Source organism: Ochotona princeps, chromosome 18, assembly GCF_030435755.1.
Source record: "Ochotona princeps isolate mOchPri1 chromosome 18, mOchPri1.hap1, whole genome shotgun sequence".
In the NCBI taxonomy this organism is placed as follows: Eukaryota; Metazoa; Chordata; class Mammalia; order Lagomorpha; family Ochotonidae; genus Ochotona; species Ochotona princeps.
This window is the reverse complement of record NC_080849.1, coordinates 52,822,324-52,846,789: the sequence shown is the minus strand read 5'-3', so window position 1 is coordinate 52,846,789 and position 24,466 is coordinate 52,822,324. Positions and strand designations below refer to the sequence as shown.

The 24,466-nt window shown below is 40.9% G+C and overlaps 1 protein-coding gene across 1 annotated transcript in view; it reads right to left on the bottom strand.

Annotated features, from left to right (window-relative positions):
* Positions 1 to 5,443: 5,443 nt before the first annotated feature.
* The window catches only part of LOC131482524 (zinc finger protein 585A-like), a gene marked incomplete at its 3' end in the record, with an annotated part of 58,582 nt that continues 39,559 nt past the window's right edge, over positions 5,444 to 24,466 (bottom strand). The window contains 2 exon segments of the mRNA XM_058676942.1: positions 5,444 to 5,791; positions 5,794 to 6,052. Of these exon segments, the coding sequence (XP_058532925.1) occupies positions 5,444 to 5,791; positions 5,794 to 6,052 (607 nt within the window).

The following is a 24,466-nucleotide window of genomic DNA, read 5'->3' as shown; positions in this document are numbered from 1 at the left end:
AGTGGCACTGTACTCCCAACAGTGTTGATCATCATGATACATGATAATCAAGCTCTCCTCAGTTGAACATAGGAAAAAAAAATCCTTAGATGTTCATGTGAGAAAAATCAAGTGACCTATAGAGGAACACCAGGCAAACTCACTGCTGATCTCTCAGAGGAAACACTGCAATGGAGAAGATAATGAAGTGACATATTTCAGATACTAAAAGGGAAAAAGTGTTAGCCCAGAATAATGTTTCCTACAAAGGTCTCCTTTGTCTTTGAAAATGAAATAAAATTCTTCCACAGTAAAGAAGAACTCCAAATATTCGAATACTCCAAACCTGCCCTGCAGCTGATATTCAATATATGTTTTAGTGAAAGATAAAAGAACCAAAACCAAAGCGAAAAATGGAGAACATCCCATTACAAGGCTAACAGAAGACTAAATCAAAGGACAACCCATCACTAAAATGACAGGAGGAGTTTGCCACTTATCCATATTAACATTGAATGTAAATGGCTTAAAAACATCAATCACACATAATAGATTGCAAGACTGGACCAAAAAACAAAACACTTCCACCTGCTGCTTACAGGAAATACATCTCACTAACAAAGATCAGAGGAAGCTGAAAGTGAAAGGATGAAAAAAGATACTCCAAAAGAATGGTAATGTAAATTTTGCAGGGGTAGTCATTCTTATAGCAGATGATACAGACATCAATGTGAAAAACATTAAGAGATGAAGAAGGATACCATATAATGTTCAAAGGATCCATTCACCAAGAAGAAGTCACCATAATAAATGTATATGCGTCAAATGCCAAGACATTTGGTTGTGTGAAACAAACATTAATGGACATAAAGGGAGAAATAGATTCAATATAATCATAGTGTGTGAACTTAATACCACATTAATATCAATGGACAGATTTTAAAAAAGCAGAAAACTCAGCAAAGAAAACACACAACTCACCCAAACTCTAGAACAAATGCACTTAGTTGATATCAACTGAGCCTTTAATTCTATAAAAGAGAATACACTTTTTTTTTGTCAGTTCATGGAACCTTCTCCAGAATTGACCGTATTATAGGCCACAAAACAAGCATCACCAAATTTTTAAAAATCAACAATATACCAGGCATATTTTGTGACCATCATGGAGTGAGGCAAGAGACCAAGAAGCCAAAAAACTTAGGAAAACTTGCAAACATGTGGAGACTGCATAATGTTACTAAATGAGAAATTAGATAGAGAGGAAATCATAGGGGAAATTAAAAAAAAACAGCCTGAAGCAAGTGAAGGCATCAATACAACATATCAAAACTTATGGGACACAATCAAGACAATGGAAAGAGCAATGTTCATTTCAATGCTTGTTTTAAGAAACTAGAAAAGCATCAAGTAAATCACTTAATCTTACAGTTGTAGGAAATAGAAAAGCTACAGCAAAGCAATCTCAAGAATACTAGGAAAAAAGAAATAATCAAAATAAGGGAGGAAATAATCTGAATAGAGACCAAGAGAACTGTATGTACATAACAGCAATGAATAAAAGAGCTGATTCTTTGAGAAACATCAACAAAATAGACTCCCCACTAGCCCAACTATTAAAAAATGGAGGAGAGAGAAAATATGCATCAATAGCATCAGTAAACATAATTGGCACAGTAAACATATTCAAAACTGCCATATTACCAATAGTAATATACAGGTTTGATGCAATCCCAATCAAAATCCCAACAGCATTCTTCTCAGAAACAGAAAAGATGATACAAAGATTCATCTGGAATCACATGAAACCATGAATAGCCAAGTTATCTTGAAGAATAAAAATCAACCTAGAGGAATCTCAGTTCCAGACCTCAAGACATACAAAAGAGCAGGGCTCATCAAAACAGTCTGTTACTGGTACAGAAACAGAGAAGAAGATCACTGGAACAGAACTGAAACCCCAGAAAGGAACCCACACATGTATGGCCAACTAATATTTGACAAGACAACTGAAAACAGTCCAGGTAAAAATCCTGGCCTATTGAACAAACGATGTTGGGACAAGTGCATAGTATGCTGCAGAATAACAAAAAATGCCCATACCTGTCACATTATACACAAATAAGCTCTAAATGGATCAAAGAACTAAATCTGTACCAAGTAACCATCAAACTAATAAATGAAAACATAGGAAACACTCTCCAAGAAATAGGAACAGAGAAAGATTTCTTAGAAAAGATGCAAAAAGCACAGGTGAGTCATTACCTAACATCATCTAGCGGATCTGAGAACCAGCATGGGGAGAAGGATCAGTGCTGTATCAGGCCACAACAATAGGCAATTCACATCAGGGCTGAGACAGGGGACATGCTGTTCCTGGATAGGTCTCAGCACACAGCAACATGAAGTGGAATTGGGGGAACACTAGACTGAGCCAGGCTGAAATACATGCTGGTGGAAAATGAGTTACTAACTTGAATGTTGTCCCAACACTTGTTTACTGAAGCAGGATGCATAACTGGAAAAAAGGACCCATCCTCTGTTTTCTCCCAATTCCTGTGAATCTCATTCTTCCACCCTATTCCACACATTCCTACAATATAATTACAAAAATGAAAGAATGTTAGGATGCTGTGAGACTGGGAATATTTTAAAACAGGACCTGCAAAAAATTCAATAAATTTCACTGATTAGTGTCCTACTGAGGACCCGAGCCACAAGCTGATAAGCAACAATAGCAAAGAACTAAAAGCTGGGTCCTCATATGAGCATACCTGGGAAGCAGGTAGATGTGTAGAACTTCATTCTGTAGTTTAAGTAAGGTACTGATTACATGACCCTTTTTTAAAAAAGATTATTTTTATTACCAAGTCAGATATACAGAGAGGAGAGACAGAGAGGAAGATCTTCCCTACAATGTCACATGCCAAGTGAGCGCAACGGCCAGTGCTATGCTGATATGCCAGGAGCCTGGAACCTCTTCCAGGTCTCCCACATGGGTGGAGATTCCCAAAGCATTGATCCATCCTCGACTGCTTTCCCAGGCCACAAGCAGGGAGTTGGATGGGAAGCGGGGCTTCCGGGATTAGAACCAGCGCCCATATGGGATCCCAGGACGTTGAAAGCGAGGAATTTAGCTGCTAGTCCATGCCACCAGGCCCTACATGACACATGTTGAAAACAAAATTGTCTCTTACCCTCAGTGCTCATCATTGTTGGTCTTGATAGGGCGTCAACTCTAAATATTAAGTAGTAGAAGTGCTCCAGGTTGTAGCACATGAGATGCAAGTCAATGGGTTTCACATTTCCCTCAACAGCAGTCATGGGAACCACTCTTCAATTTTTTTCTTTGAAAGGCAGAACTAGAGTGAGAAAGACAGAAGCAGGGAGATATCTGCCATCCACTGGTTCATACCCCCAAGGGCTCAATTGTAGTAGCTGAGCTGCTGTTGTGAAACCAGAAGCCAAGAGCAAAACCATGGTGGATTGGCTAGAATCTCGGACAGCTTACCTACTATGTAACAATGCTGTTCCTGGTGCTCACTCTTACAATTGAAAGACTTCAGGCACAGGCTGACATCTACTAGCTCATACAATTGCAAGAAACTTACTGTGTGAATCTGAGCAGTTGTGGTGGCAGCTGACACATTAACTCCACCTGAAAGAGGAACTCCAAGACTCTGATGCCAGACAATTCTTTTGTCTCTGAAATATGCCTCCTAGAGTCTTGGCTGTCTTTTGACCAGCAAGCCCAATATTCCTGAGGACCATGACAATGGTGTTGCTTGGCTGCAGAACCACCAGAGACAAACTGGTGAAGGGTGTCCATTTATTGGGAAGATCATACAAGCATATATACAGTGGAGGGGGAAGGCAGAAGGGTGGTCTCAATAGTACTCCCACCCTACACTGTTATTAAAACTGGCCAGTAGACATGTCTATCTCTCTGGACACTCTAATCTAGTCACCAGTTACATTCTGTAAGCAGGGTTGATAGCTTAGTGTTTTAGGCCATGTGCAGGTAGACCAAGATAAGCTAGCACCTGGGCTGAAAGCCATACCTTTGGGCATGATCATTATGTGTGAATGGTAAACAAGATGAGGGTTGCACTTAACTTCTCAGAGTTGCTTATCAGGGAAATTCTAGCACAACTTTGCAGGGGCAGAAATTGAAATACAGCCCACTACTCTGGATGTATGCCGAGTGAACAGGCAAAGATGGAGTCTCTGTTAGCTGAGACCACTGCCAGGGCTTTGCCTCAGAGACACAATGTGCCATGTGCCTATGACATGTTGTATGAGATAAGTTGGCAGAGATGCAGGAGTGATCTCCCATACTTATTATTCAAGAAGAGATAGTGGCCAAATAGGATCCACATTTGGCCAGACATAACAAGAAAATCTTGCCTCAGGAAAAGATTCATCCTTCAAATCTGGGTGTTTATCACTAAAACTGCCACATGCATCATTTGATATCTGTGGTTCCAATAAAATTCTGTAATAGGATGAGGAATATTGCGATTCAAAAAAGATAAATGTGTAAATAACAAAGATGGCATTTGAAACAAGTGTTACATACTGAACATTTATTATCAACATTTAAACTGAAAACAGCATTCACATTTACCACCTAACAAAGGGAGATCACATGCAAATTGCATCATAATTATTTTAGCAACAAATACCCTCTCTTCTGAAATAAAATAATACTCCTCAGGTTTATTATTTAACACGTGCTGAGACTTTCAAAGTATGTTTACACATCCATTCCCCTTGTACAATGTTTTGTATTTGCACTTTTGCTAACGGTTGCTTTTTCATTCAGTTTGCAAGCTTCGACAGACCATAACAGGTTTATGGTGGCTAGTCTTTCGGTTGACATATTTTGTAGTTCTGAGGTCTGTGACTCTGCTAGCGATTGACTCAGAAAAATGATTTTTCAGTCAATGCTGTGTGTTTGTTCATTTCTGTGAATATGCTACTTATTGAAGCATGTAGGCTTTCCACTGTGTTGAAAAGGTTTGCGAATGAATTTTAAAACACATGTAAAACATTCATGCTTTCCCAAGTGAATTCAGATGTTTAATAAAACTTGACTGCTTGCAACCAGATTTTCCACTCATTATATTCAAGTGGTTTTTATCCTGTATGGATACTCTGATGTCAAATGAAACCTGTCTCGTAAGTAAAGGCTTGAAGATACACACTACATTCTTAAGGTTTCTCCCCTGTGTGGACCCTCTGATGTCTGATTAGGTGTGACTTCTGAGAAAAAGCTTTTCCACACTCTCTACATTCATAAGGTTTTTCCCCAGTGTGGACTCTCTGATACCTAATGAGTTGTGCCATATTAGAAAAGCCCTTTCCACATTCACTACATCCATAAGGTTTTTTTCTCCCCAGTGTGAATTCTTTGATGTCTAATGAGGTGTGGCTTACAAGGAAAGCCTTTCCCACACTCACTACATTCATAAGGTTTTTCCCCAGTGTGGACCCTCTGATGTATAAAGAGCTTTGGCTTACAAGGAAAGCTTTTTTCACACTCTCTACATTCATAAGGTTTTTCCCCAGTGTGGATTCTCTGATGAGCAATGAGGTGTGACTTATGAATAAAAGCTTTTCCACACTCACTACATTCATAACGTTTTTCCCCAGTGTGGATTCTCTGATGAGTAATGAGGTGTGACTTAAGAATAAAAGCTTTTCCACACTCACTACATTCATAAGGTTTTTCCCCAGTGTGCATTCTCTGATGTCTAAAAAGCTGTGGCTTATCAGAAAAGCCTTTTCCACACTCACTACATTCATAAGGTGTTTCTCCCCAGTGTGGATTCTGTGATGTACAATGAGGTGTTGCTTATAGCAAAACCATTTCCCACATTCAATACATGCATAAGGTTTTTCTCCAGTGTGCAATCTATGATGTGCATTCATGTTTGACTTACGAGAAAAACCTTTTCCCCACTCCGTGCATTCATAAGGTTTCTCCCCTGTGTGGACCCTCTTATGTATGATCAGGCTTGACTTGTGAGGAAACTCTTTTCCACACTCATTACATTCATAAGATTTTTTTCTTGTGTGGAGTCTCTGTGGCCTCATGAGAGATAATTGCTGGTGAAAGGCTTTTCTGTGCTCATTGCATTCATAAGGTTTCTCTGCTCTTTGAAAGATCCGATCTATAATGAGTTCTGACTTCTGGTACATGTTTTCTTTACATTCATTGGACACACACAAATTGTCTCCTGTGTCAGTTCTCTGTTTGGTGGTAACGCAAGATTTATAGTAGCCAACATGAATTGCTTCTCCCACACTGACAGGTTGCTGATTACATGGGTCTCTGGGATAAACTTGCTCACACATAAGGACTATCTTCTTCCCTCTGAAAGTTTTCTCATTTTCATTGTGTTCAAAGGACTGCTGACAAATGTGGATCTTGTCAAACTGACTGAGAATTTCCCCACTCTCGAGGTTGTTCTCAGGGACATTAGAGGCATGCTTCTTTTCAAATGGTATTTCATTAGGCTTCCTGGGGGAAAAGCAAATTTAAAAGAAACTATGATATCATTTTCTCTCCATTCAAAAAGCTCCAGATCTTTGAGCCCCTCTAGGGAGTTGCTTTCCCCCTTACCTCTTCCAAGTTTAACTGGTCAATTAACTGTAAAAATTTGGTTTACAACTGCTTTTCATTATCTTTTTCTATACTATGTTAAAGGAAAGAATCACCAAGCCTTCCTGGTAACATTTGGTTCAGTGCACAATATGGGAATTGAAAAAGAATTTTGGCCCTAATACAAGAGCAAAGAAAAGACTCCACAAGTTTTGTACTAAACCTCTGGAAATGATCCTTGGCACCTCATGCCTCTGCAGAAAGAGGAACACAACCACATACTCATATAATCGCCAGTCACTGCCTAGCTCCAGCTAAACATCCAGATGGATTGTACTTGGATAGGCTTCAGCACACAGCAACATGAAGTGGAATTGGGGGAAGACTAGACTGAGCCAGGCTGCAATACATGCTGGTGGAAAATGAGTTGAGGCAAGCCATGGCAGTCAGGGCAATGTTGGTGCTGGACACATGATCCCTGGGTGCAGCAGATGCAGTGGGGCCCTGGTAACCTTGTCTGGGCCCTTGGGCACAGCTGTTTGATGAGCTCAGTTTATGAGCCCCAGTGGCTGTATGTGTGGTGGTTTATGTTGCTTGGCCTGGGTCCTTGGCTGACCAGTGCAATGGGTCCTGGGACTGCGAGTCCTGGGAGTAGAGGGTGTGGCAGGCCTCAGGTCAACTGGCTTGGATACTTTACATGACTGCTTGGTGGTGCTAGCTCAGTGAGTGCTGAGGTTGGGGCTCCACTGGGGCAGGATTAACTGGCTCGAGGTCTTGAGGCACTTGCAAGAACTGGTACTCCTCAGTTGAAAAGGAGTATTGGACAACTGGCCCGGCTCCACCTGGAGATGAAAGCCCACTGAAGCCTGGCAAGCACATCTGGACCATCCAAGAGAAAGCAGGAGAGAAGAGATTGAATAATTACCCCAGCCATATGATGACAGCAAATATCTGGCAGAAAGGAGACTCCAAGGTCAACCATGTCAGCCAATGAACATTGAAAGGGTTCCCTCTTGCTTGATTCAGTGAGATGAACATCATTTCAGAACTATCAGAACCACCTGGACAGAAACCGTGGAGTGTGTGCCACATTGACACCCTGCTTTGGTATCAGGGGTCCAGTACCCATCCTGAAGTACTAGGATGGTTGGAAGACCTGGTATACCTTCTCTGAATATCATTTAACCCTGACCTAAAACAGGAAGGAGAAATAGAAAATTTGGAAATGATCACACCAATTTCTCCTTAATGATCTAATACACGCACACACATTGAGTGCAATTAAATCACACACACACTACACAGAAACCCAACTCATGAAAAAAAAATTATTAGGTCACACTCCCCCAGTCCCACCCACCTCTTGATGTTGGAGGTGGGTGGAGCCTAGGCCTGCCATGTTCCCAAGGCATCTGCTCCCACTGTACTCACCAGGAAGAGCAAATCCTCTTGAGTCCAGGCAGGCCAAGGCCCAGCTCATCAAATGGCCACAGTGGCTGAAGCTAGGGTCCCAAGCATGGACTCCAATGTGGCTCAGGTCCTCCCAGGAACAGAAAGTGTACATGATGATATAGAAAATACATAGGTTTCTACTAAATACCATTTGATCACATTCAGGAGGTGGATACAGAAACTGGATCTCAAAGTCATTTTTTTAATTCATCCTTTTAGAGACAGAGAAGTTTTATTTGCAAAGTGGTCATGTGAGCAGGGGAAGAGGAGGGAAGAGGAAAGCACTCGTAGACAGAAAACTAGGTGTTGGTGTGCTTCTTGAAATTGAGACATCCAGTTACTAACTTCAATGTTGTCCCAACCCTTGTTTACTGAAGCAGGATGCATAACTGGAAAAAAGAACCCACTCCTCTGTTTTCTCCCAATTCCTGTAAATCCCATCCTTCCACCCTCTTCCACAATCCTACTTTTCTATACTAAGTTAAAGAAAAGAATTACTGAGCTTTCCTGGTAACATTTGGTTCGGTGCACATTATGGGACTTGAAAAAGACTTCTGGATCTTATACAAGAGCTGTGTGTCTGGAATTAGCAAAGAGAAGACTCCACAAGGTTTGCACTAAACTTGTGGAAATGACCCTTGGCATCCCTTGCCTCTGCACAAATATGAACACACCCACCCAGACACGTAATCCCCAGTCACAGCCTAGCTCCAGCTAAACCTCCAAACTGATTGTACTTTTAGGAGGAAGGGAGTAGAGATAGGAATTATAAAAGTTTAGGACTTTAAAGCCTCTAATCAACAACTGTCTTTTTCACTTTTTCTATCATGTCAATTTTCATTTTAGAAGCAAGTCTCTGGGTCATTATATTTTGAAAACTGTTGGATTGACATTCCCCCAAAAGGCCAATTTTCTTCATGACTTGATACTCTCTAAGTGGATCCTGAATCCCAACTACCTGACATGAGACCAAAGTTCTGGCCTCCTTTTTCATACTTCATGTCGGCTCTTCCTCATTGAAGAAGGGATGAGAGTCCAGGCACCAAAAATATTCACTTTGGTTTGAGTTTTTATGCACCATCTTGGGGAGATGTTCACATGATTCAACCCAAGGGCAAAGAGAAACTTATTCCCAATGGGCAATAATGTCTACCACCTCACCCAGAAAAATGGTTGAGACTTGTGTCTTCCTTCTCCCAATTTTTGGCTAGGCAGCCAATTCAGGGTCAGCAGCTTGACTCCATCTAGGCTTTCCCTTCTGCCCACCTGTGACACTCACCTAACATCACTGGAACTGAGAGGGGGTGGTATTGCTTTTTTTTTTTTTTTTTGTAACCACTCGCTTCACAAGTCCCTATAAAGGCCCATGATAGGGAGAGGCTTTCTCTCTTGGTCACATGTTTCTGAAGAATCTAGATGTTTTCTGCTGTTGTGATTCTGCCTTAATTGCTTGGCTAGGAGCTGTGTGAACTCCTGGCCTAACAGTCTATGTGACAGCCACCCGGCAGGACACCTGGCAGGTCATGTAGGTAGACCACTCCTCAGGAAGGAGGACCCTAGTGTTTGATAAGAGTCCTTGCCCTATCGCCCACCAATTTGTAGCTTTTGAAAGTTGCTTGCTTCAAACCTGCCATTACAGGCCTGTCAACTTGCTTATTTTGAAAGTTAACAGCTAAAACTGACCAATCATAACTGTATAATTATATGGATTTGTCCTGGCATGGGTTGGGGGCAGAACAGGCTGAATCAGTTCATGTCATCCACTGGCAAATCCAAGCACCAGAACAGAGTGTGGGTTGAGCCAGAATTGGTTGCAAAAAAACCAGTACACATTATGTAATGCCAAGGTGAGGTGACGTATGCCAGGTGCTAATTCTGTCAAGCAGAACCACAGAACCACCTGGAGAGTGCATAATCTGGGAGTGGGAGTGGGCTGAGAGGGAAATAGTGGGATCCTCCCTCCTGGGTTACCACTAACACAGCAAGGCACAAAAACAAGGATAGGAGCAGGGGTGGCTAGACGGAAATGAACCCAACAACATACATGAGGGCTGGATAATGGAGCTGGTTAGATTGAACTAGGCGTAAATACCCACTGACATGTATGAGAGCCAAATGGGGTATGGTACAGATTGGACTAGTCTGCTACACATGCTGGAAAACCAGGGTAGGGGGCGGGCCTTGTGGGGGTTATTGTGGGTTGCTCTGACTAGGCTGCAGCTCCCACTGGTTGATGTAAGGGCTGAGTATGAAGTGGGCAGGATTCAGGCTAGACTGCAGCACCCATTGGTTCCAGTAGAAGACAGGGTTGGAAAGAGAACCAACCCAGCAATTGCAACCTCAAGCTGATCGTGGCGATGGACTGTGCCGGGCCCTGTACTTGCTAGTACACACAAGAATCTGGTCTGGAAACACCTCATACAAAGTTTCTTTGCGGATCTCCCCAATTGAACTGCCAGACTCAGAACCCTAACCATGAAAAGACAAGAGGACAGAACAAGTCAATCAACCACCTCAGTTATGTGTTAGCAGTGAAAAACTGGACAAACGGAGACTTTATGAAGGACTATGTCAATCAGTGCATTCTTAAACGACCTCATTGTGCTTGCAGTGGTGAGACTGGCAGCAATTCATACCTATTGAACTACCAAAACCACTTAAGCAAGACCCTCGCAGCATGCCCCGCATCAACGACTGGGGATGGGAGGGAGACTGGTGGGCTTCTCCCATAAAATCTCCTTTTACCTCAGATATATGAAGGAAACAATATGGAAATAATAGTCTTACCCATTTTCCTGTAACCCTTGAAATTCTTTACCCTAATTAACTATGTAACGATTGTCAAAAATACAATAAAAATGGAAAAAGGAAAAAAATTGTTTTTATTTACTGGAAATCTAGATATACAGAGAGGATATGAGACACATAGGAAGATCTTCCATGTGCTGATTCACTTCCCAAAAATTCATAACTTTCAGAGCTGAGCAGCTTTAAAGCCAAAAACCAGGAGCTTTTTCTTGGTCTGCCATGCAGGTGTATAGTCACAAGCCTGTGGGGTGTCCTCAACATTTTCCCAGGCCAAAGGCTGTTGAGGTCCATGAGGTTCATGTGAAAGACACGAAGTTGTGAAGAGAAATTTTCCATTGAAGGCAAGGCCACAAGGAATTTCCTGTGCCTACAACCACCTGAAAAGCAGTTCTACCTCCCTTTGCATAAATAATTGACAACCCCACAGAGATTTCTGTAATCTATTTAGGCATTGTCTGCCACTGTGGAGTTGCCTTTTACAATCACTGTGAGCTTGGAAGATGATGTTGGTGATAACGTCTTAGCAAATGGGCCTTTTACTATTTCTGCTCTCTCGGCTGTCACACTCATCATATGAAAATCAAGGGTTTTACGTCCCTACATGTAGCAGGAACCTATGCTTAGGGTTGTCCTCCCACATTGACCATATCCTAATCAAGGATGTTAAGTCCCTAAATGTAGTGGAAATCTTGTCTTTCCCTCTTTCCTTAATCTTTATGTCCCTCCTTTTGTGATACACTTCCTCCCTTAACTATTTCAAGACTAAGTTGTAGACTCAGGGTTGTAATAGGAATGTGTTACTGATTGACATGTACCATCTATTGAGAACTTCTTGACAACAGGATTAGGGCTGCTGATATCCTGCCTCAAGGGGAAACAAATGGCAGAACTATCCTTGGGAATGCCTGCTTGACCAGGTGTGAAAAGTGGGTGCCAGAGTTTGTGAAGGCTTCTGATTAAAAAAAGAGGACTGTTTTTAAAACTGTCTGTTATGATCCTGAAACTGTAGTGGTCCATTTATTTTTCGATGCCTACTCCAAGCACTCTTCTCAAGTTCTGAACTTTACTTGAGCTGGACTCTTGCAACAGGCAGAGAGCTGGATGTTAAGTGGGGCTGCCAGGGCACAAACAAGTGTCCATATATGATCCCAGTGCATGCAAGGTGAGGGCCAGCCACTAGGCTACCATGCCATACCCACGGGTTTGATCTTTACAAATGGCTTATGTGGGCCTTTGCATGACCCCCTGTACATTTCATACATGAGCTGAGAAAAAGCCACTTTCTTCAACTTTGTCACTCATGTGACTGCCTAGTTCTGAGAGCTGAACAGCCTTAGAATGGCTGGTGCAGATTTGAAGCTGTGTATTAGCAGCTATTGCCTTGCTGGTTGAGAGACAACCAATGCAATGGGAAGTGTCTTACTCACAGATTCCTGTCCAGACAAGGAATGCTCAGGGGACACTTAAAAATCAAAGACCATTCTGAAAAATTTTGCTGTCTGCATTCAAGAGGCACACCATCTCCTGCCCCCCCTCCCCGAACTGCTATTTGATTCCCTCTGGTTTCTACAATCACCTGGTCACTTTGCAAATAAAACTTCTGTCTCCAAATAAAAAAAAAAGGTAGAAAGAAAGAATGAAATCCTATTTCTCAAGTCTAATTTTTATATAATTTCCTTCTCATTGTGTGCTGCAATTATGGCCAGAGCTAATGCTAAGCATTTTTGTGGCAATACAGCTCTCTTTTCAGTTATTATATAAGTTTTATAATTAAAGCTTGCCTGAAGATTATTTCTTGACCTTTCTGATTAGCTCCAAGCAGCTCATTCTTTCCATGGGGATCTGAAATGAGGAAAAGAGTAACCACATCTATGAATCACAGCTAAATGTTTCTTTTCAAATGTTCCAGTGAAGCTAATGAGATTTGTTGCCAATCTAGATAGAGCATATTTTAATAGTAGTGAAATGTGGACATTTATGAGCATTTTTAAATAGGCATTACATCTCATCTATTAATGTCTTAACATAATACCTATATTTTTAAAATAAAAATTTTAATTATATGAGATTGCGTATTTAACTTGAAGCAGGAAATGACAGAAAATATGGTATAAAAATTCAAAATGAGGCTTGGGGTATCTGACATCCCATCTCATCACTAGTTTGTCTTTTCCTGGCTACTCTGCTTCAAAAACAACTTCCTGAAAATGTATCTTGGGGGGTGGCAGATGTGATTCAAGTGTTTGGGATCATGAAAAGACCCATATGTACTTCTAGATTTATGGTGACAGGCTGGCAAATTGCTAGAATAAACCTATACATGGAGACTATAGAATGACTGTCTCACCAGCTGTCCTTCTGAAAGAAACTCAGAGTAAAAATCAAATATAATTCCAGTCAACAATTACTGAAGTATGTATCAGTTCCCCTGTCCAATATGTGCTGACCTACCTGCAAATCTCTGCTTGACAGATTTCTCCACTGTCCATGGTGCTGATCGTTGCTCCAACTTGAAGATTATATCAGGCTTTGTCATGGAGTACCCTGTGAATGGAGAATGATGCAGATTTTCCGAAATCACCATTAGTCCTACCAACTACACTTTATAAACTGTTCTTTCACTAGCAAACTATAAGAAGTATTCTGCTTAGGCAGGACAGAGTTTCACTCACCCAAGGACAGCAGATTGTTATGTCTCAAGCATCACCTTCCTATACAGGGTCCTCTGAGTATTGTCCATTGTCTGCCATTCTTCCTGGGTAAAGTCCACAGCCACATCTTCAAATGACACCAACACCTGTAACAGCACATGTCTCCTCAGTTCTGGATTGTTAAAGAGAAACACTAACAGTACATTCTCTGTATATTTAATTTGCAACTTTTGTGAATGTAGTTTAATTTACAATTCATACAGCATCACAGAGTAACAGTTAAATGAAAATATCTTGTGTTGTGTTACTTTTGTAATTCTAATATTACAACAGAATATTCCTTATTCTCATAAAGGTTGTTTTCTCTAAAGATTCTCATTATAATGAACCATTGAAGGCATTGCTAGAATAGCTCTTCAAGTGGAAGATATCACTCTGTCCGTTATTACCACTCTGCTTTTCAACTAAATTAAGATAAATAATCGTATTGACACTGAACCAAAATTTTAACTCAGGACCTATAATACTAAGCTGAGTTTAACTCTGCTGGGCATGTTCAATTTGCATCTTCTATGAATGCAGCTTAATTTACAACGTATGTGGCAAATAAGGTAAAAACCAAATAAAATCTTTTGTCCTGTATTACGTTTGCAATTCTGAAGCTACAATTCCATTATTATCCTGTGTCAGATTGCTTTCTATAATGAGCATAAAATGAGTTCACTGTGCAATCTTTAGATACACATGAGCTAAATAACATGCTAGATTAGATAATTAAGACATACGCTTAGGGTCAGGCTGTGTGGTCTAGCGGCTAAAGTCCTCACCTTGAACGCACCGGGATCCCATATGGGCGCCGGTTCTAGTCCCAACAGCTCCACTTCCCATCCAGCTCCCTGCTTGTGGCTTGGGAACCAGTTGAGGATGACCCAAAGTTTTGGGACCCTGCACCTGCATGGGAGACCTGGAGGACGTCCTGGTTCCTGGCTTCAGATCAGCTGAGCACCAGCTGTTGCAGCTCACTTGGGGAGTGAATCATTGAACGGAAGATCTTCCTCTCTGTCTCTCCTCCTGTCTGTATATCTGACTTTGTAATAAAATAAATCTTTAAAAAATAGATATATGCTTAGAATTGTACAAGATAATGAGAAGTTTTTTAAGTAGCTTGCTAATGATTTCCTCAAACATACGGAGATACTTAAAAATATTATAAAGCAATAATTCACTTCAATTCTCTCATTTCAAAGTGAAATAATGAAATACTGAAAATATTTTTAAACTGTACTTGCATGATTAAATATTTCCTACAGCTTATATTGGAATTAAATATAAATAATAGATGATCATATGTATCAATAATACACATATATGTACATACACAAAAGTAAAAAAATTATGGAATACATATGCATGTAATTCCAGTGTATAAATATTTAAATTATATATTTTTTCACTTGTGAGTATGCACATATTTAAAGTCTATTTTTTATTGATTTTCTGTGGAATAACATAATTAAACTGCAGTTTTAATTTCTACATATAAACTACAGCTTAGGAGGGAAACAAATGATAGTCTCTTAAACAACTATCTTCTTCTGACAATCAGTTGGTATCAGCCAGTCATAGCCTGCCAGCTGAACAGAAAATATACATATAACACAAAGGCCACGCTGAAACAAACTGAATCCTTTTTTTTATGTATTGAAAGCTCTTTAGCATTAAGCTCTTTAAGCATTAACTTAGCTGGGTTGTTCCTGTATTCCAGTTATTTATTTACTACTTTAAACATTAAACACAGCTAGTGTAACTGATATATATCATTTTAACAGCGTGATACTTCATTTCAATCTTCCCTTTTTCCCTGTTTTTTTTTTATATGTGATCACAGTTTTCTTAATTTTTTCTTAACTCATGAACTTTTTATTCAGAGGAAATTCAAGTTATATTTTTAATTATGTTGCATTATGTGACGCAGTTTCATAGGCTCTGGGATTCACCCAGCACCTCCCTGTAAAAACCTCTACCTTGGTTTTTGTTTTTAACATAAAGTGGTGTTGGATTTTGTCGAAGGCTTTTTCTGCATCTATTGATATTATTAAATGATTTTTGTTCTTCAGTTTTTGGATGTGGTGTATCACATTTATGGATTTCCATATGTTGAACCATCCCTGCATTCCCGGGATGAATCCTACTTGGTCTGGATGAATGATCTCTCTGAAGCTTTTCTGAATTCTATTGGCTAGGATTTTGTTAAGAATCTTAGCATCAATGTTCATCAGAGAGATAGGTCTGTAGTTTTCCTTCTCTGTTAATTCCTTATCTGGTTTTGGGATTAAGTCATTTTGGCTTCATAGAATGAGTTTGGAAGAGTTGCTTGCTTTTCTATTCTTTTGAAGAGCTTGTAGAGGATTGGGGTTAGCTCTATTTGGAATGTTTTGTAGAAATCTGTGGTGAAGCCATTTCGGCCTGGGCTTTTCTTTGTTGGGAGATGTTTAATCACTGACTCTATCTCTGCTTGGGTTATGAGGTTTTTTTTTTTTTTTTTTTGAGATTTATTCATTTGATTACAGCCGGATATACACAGAGGAGGAGAGACAGAGAGCAAGATCTTCCGTCCGATGATTCACTGCCCAAGTGAGCCGCAACGGGCCGGTGTGCACCAATCCGAAGCCAGGAACCAGGAACCTCTTCCGGTTCTCCCACGTGGGTGCAGGGTCCCAATGCATTGGGCCGTCCTCGACTGCTTTCCCAGGCCACAAGCAGGGAGCTGGATGGGAAGTGGAGCTGCCGGGATCAGAACCGGCTCCCATATGGGATCCCAGGCCTTTCAAGGCAAGGAATTTAGCCGCTAGGCCATGTCGCAGGGCCCCGGGTTATGGGTTTGTTCAGGTCTTCTGTTGCCTCTGAGGTTAGCCATTGCAAGTGGTGGAAGTCTAGGAACCTTTCCATTTCCTGGTGGTTTTCTGATTTGTTAGAGTACAGTTCCTTGTAGTAATTTCTAATTATTTTCTTAGTGGTTGCAGTGTCTGTTGTTATGTTGCCTTTTTCACCTTTGATGCCCCTAATTCTTACTTTCTCTTGTCTTTTCTTTGTCAGTCAGGCCAGTGGGGTGTCTATTTTATTTATCTTCCCAAGAAACCAGTTTTTTGATTCATTGATTTTTTAGTATAGTTTTTTTTATTTCTATTTGGTTTGTCTCCTCCCTTGTTTTGATAGTTTCTTGTTTCCTATTTTGCTGCTGTTTTTCCATTTCCTGGAGGTGCGTGCCTAATTCTACTTGACATGAGCACCAATTGCAATGAGCTTACCAGATAACACTGCTTTAGTGGTGTCCCACAAGTTTTGGAATGTTGTATCTGAGTTTTCATTGGTTTCCATAATTTTTTTATCTCATCTTTAATTTCTTCTCTAACTCATTCTTTGTTTAATAGCATATTGTTCAACCTCCAAGAGTTGATATATTTCCTGGGACATTTTGAATTATTGATTTCCAATTTCATTCCTTGGTGGTCTGAGAAGGTGCATGGTATGATTCCAGTTTTTTTTTTTTTTTTTTGAAGTTAGTTTTACTTGCTTTGTTTCCTATCATGTGGTCTATCCTGGAGAAGGTTCCATACACTGCTGAGAAAAAATGTAGATGTAGCAATGAAAGGTTCTATAAATGTCTACTAAGTCCAATTGTTCCATTGTTTGCGTTAGCTCTGTAGTTTATCTGTTGAGCTTTTGTCTTGTTGATCTGTCTATTGGTGTTAATGGGTGTTCACATATCGCATGATTATTGTATGTTCATCTGTATCTTCCTATAAGTCTATAAATAATTGCTTCCCGTAGCTGAGTGCATCTCAATTTGGGTCATACATATTAAGGATGGTAATCACTTACTGATGGATCATTCCTTTCAACAATATCAAATGCACTTCCGTGTCCTTTTTGATGTTTGTCACATTGAAGTCTGCATTATCTGAAATCAGGACCACTACACCAGCCTTTTTTCTCATCCACTGGCGTGAAATATCTTTTTCTATCTCTTCAGTTTCAGTTCCTATATTTTCTGGTTAGATGTGTCTTTTGTAGGCAAGAGACATTTGGGTTCTGTTTGTTGATCCAATCCCTTAAACTATGTCTTTTGACTGATGAATTTAGGCCATTTATGTTAAGAGTTGATACTGAAAGACTGCGATTTTTTCCTGCCATGTGCATGTGTTTTTGTGGGTGTTGGTATCTGATTGTCTTGCCTTGTGTGGACTTCACTGGGGACATCTTTCTGTGTGCCATCCTTGCTTATGGTTTCCTTCTTTTTCTGGGATTAGCACATTTATAAAGAGCTTTTGTAGGACTACTTTTGTGCTGGCATATTCTTCCAGTTTCTCCTTGCTATGGAAGTATCTAATTTCATTCTCAAATACAAATGAGATCTTTGCTGGGTACATTATTTTTAGTTGACAGTTGTTCTGTTTCAGGATTTGAAAGATTTTATTCCATTCCCTCTTTGCTTGGAGTGCTTGATCTGAGAAGTCTGCAGTGATCCTGATTTGCCTGCCCCTAAATGTAAGCTTGTCCATGCTTCATGCTATTCTCAGAATTCTTTCTTTGTGTTCGTTGGAGGGGAGCTTGAGCACCACATGTCTGGGTGAGGGACTCTTTGGATCAAATCTGTTGGGGGTTCTCTGACCTTCCTGGATTTGGGCTGGGTTCATGTTCCAAGCGTTTTGGAAGTTCTCCTGCATAATTTCATCAAGCACCGCTACATACCTATCTCTCTTTCCACTCCTTCTGGAAGGCCTATAATTCTGATATTTGACTTCTTGATGTTGTCGTTCATTTCCTATATGGTCTATTGGCCTTGTTCAAATGTTTCACCAGCTGTTTGATGTTCTGCCTATTTTCATTCCGGGAATCTTCCAATTCAGAGATCCTGTCTTCTGTTGCATTAATTCTGTTGGATAGGCTCTCAACTCTGTGCTGCAGGTCAAGGATCTCATTTGCTGACTAATTTTGTTTCTGTGTTCATGTGACTTTTGACCTCCTTAAGCTCCTCCCATCATTTTCATTGTCTCTTAAGAGTTTTATAATTATTTTTCTGAATTCCTTGTCTAATAGGTCGTCAATTACTTCAGCTATTATCTCTGTGATTGACCAGGTCTTTTGGTGACTTTTGGGGTGGCACTGGCTTTTTCCTGACTCATTTCTTTTCCTGTGACCTTGCCCCATATCTATGTGTTCTGATATTGCTGGCTGCTAATCCTTGACCTCTGCTGCCACCTAGTGGAGACCTATATGTTTTTCTCCTTTTGTGGTGCCTTGGATCCCCTCCCCTACTTCTTCAGTCTGCAGTACTGTGGGCTCTTTAAAACAGGGCGATATTTATGGTAGCTATTGGAACTCTCTTTTGTAGGGTTCTCGTGGCCCTGGAATTGGCACCACCCAGTGCTGGGGAGTTCCAGCTCCCAGGTTCGCCCAGGTTCTTTGTTTCTGTACCTAGTCACCCTCTCCAGCCAGTCTGCCCTGATCCAAGACTGCCATGAATTGCTTAGTTCAGGCACCCTTCACCATGTTTTGTTCTCAAGATCCACCTGCACCTCACCTCCTGCTAAGGGCGGATAATACCCTGTGTTAGCGGCTCCCTGAAGTTCGCTCACCAGATTTCGCTGAAGTCTCTGCAGCCTGGGGCACCTTCCTTGTCCTTCTCAGGTTGCTGATCCTAGTCATTCGCATCTATTTTACAGCTGTGTGCCACCTTTCAATGGCTTCTTAGGTAGACCCTCTCTGGTCTAACAATTGAAAGAACATGTTTTAAATTCACATTGTACTCAAGATCTTAATTTTTCATTAAGTGATTAAAACAATAGATGACCAGTTTAATAGGTAAGTAGTATAAATATAATGAAATAAAAAATGTTTCAATCATACAATTTACAGACACAGATCATTAAAACTAGGGTAGAATATCATCATTCACTATTTAATAAAGATATAAATCCAAAGTGACAAATCATGTTTGCAGCAATACTGATATATACCACTGGTCCCACTTTTTGTTGTTGCTTGTGATATTTTTTTGCTACTCTACATAACAATTTCATGTTTGTATATCTGTGCCTAGAATATTTCACTCAACATCTTGGCCTCTAGTTACACTCACTTTCATATAATACACACTCAATAACAGCCCGTTGTACAGATACTACTTTTTCCTTACAAAATTTTCTAATCATGGACACCTCAATTCATTCCACATCTTGTGTATTATGAATAGTACTGTTATTAAAAAGATAGTATCTCTTTTACACAATGTGTTCATAACTTTCAGAAAATACAACTAGTAGTGAGATTACTCAGACTTACAGTAATCTCATTTAAATTTTTTTATTTTTATTTATTTATTTTAAATTTATTCATTAATTACATTGTATTATGTGACACAGTTTCATAGGTATTGGGATTCTCCCTACCCCTCCCCAAACCCTCCTCCCATTGTAGATTCCTCCACCTTGTTGCATTACCACAGTTCAAGTTCAGAAATCATTTAAATTAAATCCTTTACATTTTATGTAGGCTTTTTAAAATTTTAATCTTTTTAAAAGATTTTTTTGTCTTTATTGCAAAATCAAATACAGAGACAAAGAGCTACAGAGAGCAAGTTATTCCATCCGATGATTTACTGCCCAAGTGGTCTCAATGACTGGTGCTGTGCCAATACGAAGACAGGAGCCAGGAGCTCTTAAGGTTCACCCATGCAAGTGTAAAGTCCAAGGCTATGCGCCAGTCTTGACTATTTTCTCAGGCCACCAGCAGATAGCTGGATGGGAAGTCCGGCTTCTTGGATTAGTACCAGTGTCCATATGGGATCCCAGCACATTCAAGGCAAGGAGTTTAGCTGCTAGGCTACCATGCTGAACCAGCAATCATATTTCTAGACATTTAAGAAATTTTATACTATTTTTCATGTGCTGACTTAATCTATAACTCCATCAGCATTGTATAAATATTCTCATTTTATACTTCCTTACCAGTATTTGTTACCCTTTGAAAAAAAAAAAAAGCCATTCTGACAGGGTTGTGATGTTGATTTACATTTCCCAAAGGCTACATTTTGAGAACTATCTACTGAAGTCCTTTGATCGTTTCTACACCCAAGAGAGAATGTTTATGTTGTTAAGGTCACATGGAGCTTGAAACATAAAAGTCGCCAATTTGAACAACAAATGGAACTTCCTGTGTCTTGATATTTGACAAATTATTGAGTGATATAGAGGGCCAGTGTGGTGGCCTAGCAGCTAAAGTCCTTGCCTTGATCGCACCAGGATCTCATAAGGTGACCAGTTCTAATCAACACAGCTCCACTTCCCTTCCAGCTCCCTGCTTCTGCCCTGAGAAAGCAGTCGAGGATGGCCCAAAGCTTGGGAAACCTGCACCCACATGGGAGACCTGGAGGAATCTGCTGGTTCCTGGTCCTGGATTGGCATAGTTCCGGCTGTTGCTGTCACTTGGGCAATGACTCATCAGATCAAAGATGTTCCTCACTGTCTCCTCTCCTCTCTGTATATCTGACTTTGCAATAAAAATAAAAATAAAAAATATATTTAAAAAAAGATGAGAATCCCTAATAATCCAAAAAACTTATAATACAAGTACAATCTCTCTAGGAAAAAAAATAAGCCCAAAACCCTAATATTTCTTAATGAAACACGGCTTTTACTTAGATTTGGGATTTTTTGTTTCCCTGTTTTTGAATCATTTATTTATTTGAAAACCAGAGATAGAGAAATTGGAAAAGGGGCCTGACACAATAGCCTAGGGGTGAAAGCCCTCACAGTGCATGCACCAGGATGCCATAAAGGTGCCAGTGTGTGTTCTGGCTAATCCACATCCTAACCAGCACCCTGCCTGTAGTGTGGGAATGTGGTAAAGGACAGCCAAAAGCCTTGGAAACCTGAACCTGTGTACTAGGTCAAGAAGAAACTCAGGGCTTCTGATCAGCTCAGCTCCTTCCTTTGCAACTCTTTCAGAGAGTAGATGAAGAATCTTTGTGCCCCCTTCTTTCTGTATATCTGCCTCTCAAAAATATATACATATATGAATTTTCTATGATTATTGTGAATGATGTTTACATATGTGATCAGGGTGGGAAGATTCAAGGCTTAGGGAAAAGTTGACGTGATCATTGTTTCCAAGTTTTCTATTTCTTCTTCCTATGGAACTGGACCATATTCTGCTTAGTCATTTTCCATCTAGCTCCCTGCTCGTGGCCTCAAAAAGCATTAGACAAGAAGGCCGAAAGCCACGGGATCCTGCAGCTGAATGGGAGACCTGGAAGAAGTTCCTGGCTTCAGATTGGCTCAGCTCTGGCAGCTCCGGCCATTGCAGCCACTTTGGGATTATACCAGTGAATGTAAGATCTGTCTCCTTCTTGGTGTAAATCTGAGTTTCCAATCAATAAAAATGAGAAAACACATTTAGCAAATTGTACCTTAACAATGGCATTATACTTTTATTTGTAGTCATCAAGATTTCACTCCTATTGACACATTACAGCACATTCAGTGTGGGCTGGGTTTAAGAATTGTTACACCAGGGCCCGGTGGCATGGCCTAGCGGCTAAAGTCCTCGCCTTGAACACCCCTGGATCCCATATGGGTGCTGCTTCTAATCCTGGCTGCTCCACTTCCCATCCAGCTCCCTGCTTGTGGGCTGGGAAAGGAGTTGATGAAGGTCCAAAGCCTGGGGTTCCTGCACCCATCTGGAGACCTGGAGGAGGTTCCTGGTTCCTGGCTTCAGATTGGCATGGACCAGATGTTGCGCTCACTTGGGGAGTGAATCATCGGATGGAAGATCTTCCTCTCTGTCTCTCCTCCTCTATGTATATCCGCCTTTCCAAAAGAAAATAATAAATCTTTTAAAAAAAATTCTTATACCAATGGTAAACATAGTTGTGACACTGAAAAAGTTATTAAGCTCAACGCATAGTAGATTTATAGGATAATCTTCATTTAATTTGTGCATCAGTCACAAATTAAATAAGCATGTATTACAGTTTAACTATGACTGTCAACTCAAATGCTACCTGGTGGGGACAACTAACAGCCTGCCTGCCTATGATCTGAGGCATGGCTTAGAGCCATGTTTGCAGTACTTGACCTGTGACATGATTAGAGGTTCTAAAGGGACAGACATGCCTTCTAGTCAATTACAGTGTCATTGTTGTGTGCGAGGGCTGTCTGGGGCTGCCCTTCTGCTTTCTCTCTTCCTAGTGAGTTGTGTTCACTTTACAATAAATGGACATGCTACCTCAGACTATCCCCGGTGGTTCTTGCAGCCCAAGAACTCTGACACTGCATCACCTCGGTGGTTTCAGGCATGTTGGCAGGAAAATCCTGAGACTCAAAAGCAATAAAAGCAGATACCAAAATGGACAAAGAACTAAAAATATTTCTACAAAGAAGATAATCAAAAGGCTAATTAATTCACACAAAAAGATTTTCAGCATGATTAATCATTAAGTGAATGAAACTGGCAACCACAATGATATGCCACTTTATATCCATTGCAATGTCCTTCATTAAAACAACCTAGGCAAGAATAACTGAAGCTACCTTCAAGCAGCCAGGCACTGTTCTGTCCTTCTAACAACCAGACGAAAGAGGCCATTGGGGCTAGGGTTCTCTTGCACACATGCCAAGGCCAGGATGGTTCAAGCTGCCTTTAAGCAACCAGAAAATGCTGTGTCCCTCACTTCAGCCAAAGTTGGCCATTGTGGTCCAGGATCCAGTTTGGCACTTAGCCCAGGCCAGAATGGCTCAAGCTGCCTTTAAGCAGCCAGGCTGGGTTATGCCTTTTCCACCACCAGCCAAGAGGTGACACTGGGTACAAGCTCATGTTTACGCTCTCAGCAAAGGCCAGGATGTCTGAAGCTGCATTCAAGCAGCTAGGCTGGGATGCTTGATTCCCAAAAGTAGGAACTATGGATTGCTCAGGAGAAGGGGTAAGGGGGATGTGTGGGAGGCAGGACCACTGAAGGAGTATGTTGCAGCTGAGGAATGACTTCTGAAGGACTTCTACTGACAAAAGCCACTTTACCTGCAGGTAAATGAGGGGGCTAACACCTAATGGTTTGGAAGCTATAACTGAGGACATTTCTGGGTCAGATGAGTGAGTACACATGCCCACATGGGAGACCTGAACTGGGATGGTTAACATGGACTACCACCACCCACCAGTGCACACTTAAGGTAGGGCTGGGGGCCTGTCTGGCAGGGAAAGATTACACTACTGCCAACAAGTTTCATAGAAGGGGCAGATAATGTTAAGCTGGGCCATGATACCCACAGGCATGCATAAGAACTAGGTTTGTGGATAGATCCTGTGGAGAATATGAGGGCTCAACCTGTGGAACTGCATTTCTGAAGGCTGGCTCAAGAGCCGAGAGTTGTAAAGAGTTGAGCAGCACAGGACCATGGAACCCTTTGACACTCATGAATACTGGGATTGGGAACAGGACACACTGGTCCAAGCTGCAGCAAAGAACAGTCTGCTGCTCAAAACAACAAGCAAAGGAACTATGGTGGGGGGCAGACCTAGTAGGCATTATAGGATGTCACTTTGATTGGGATGCAGTTCCCAACTGGTGTACATGAGAGCTGAATGTGGGATGGGCACGGTTGGCCTCCACCACAGCATCCACTGGTTTGCATAAGAGATGGGACTGGAGACAAACTTATCCAGCAACTGCAACAACCTGTGTGTGCAGAGGCTGATGTGGGTGATAGACTGAGCTGACCCCATCCTTGCAATACAAACACAAGTCTATGATCACCTCAAATAGTTTCTTCAGGGATACTGACCACTGATCCAATGGACACAGAACTCCAAAAATGTGGACAAATGTGGAATCTGTGCATTAACTTTGGAGTTCATGTATCAGAACTGGGCCTCCTCATTTGTTCAATGAACATGCTCAGATGCACATAGG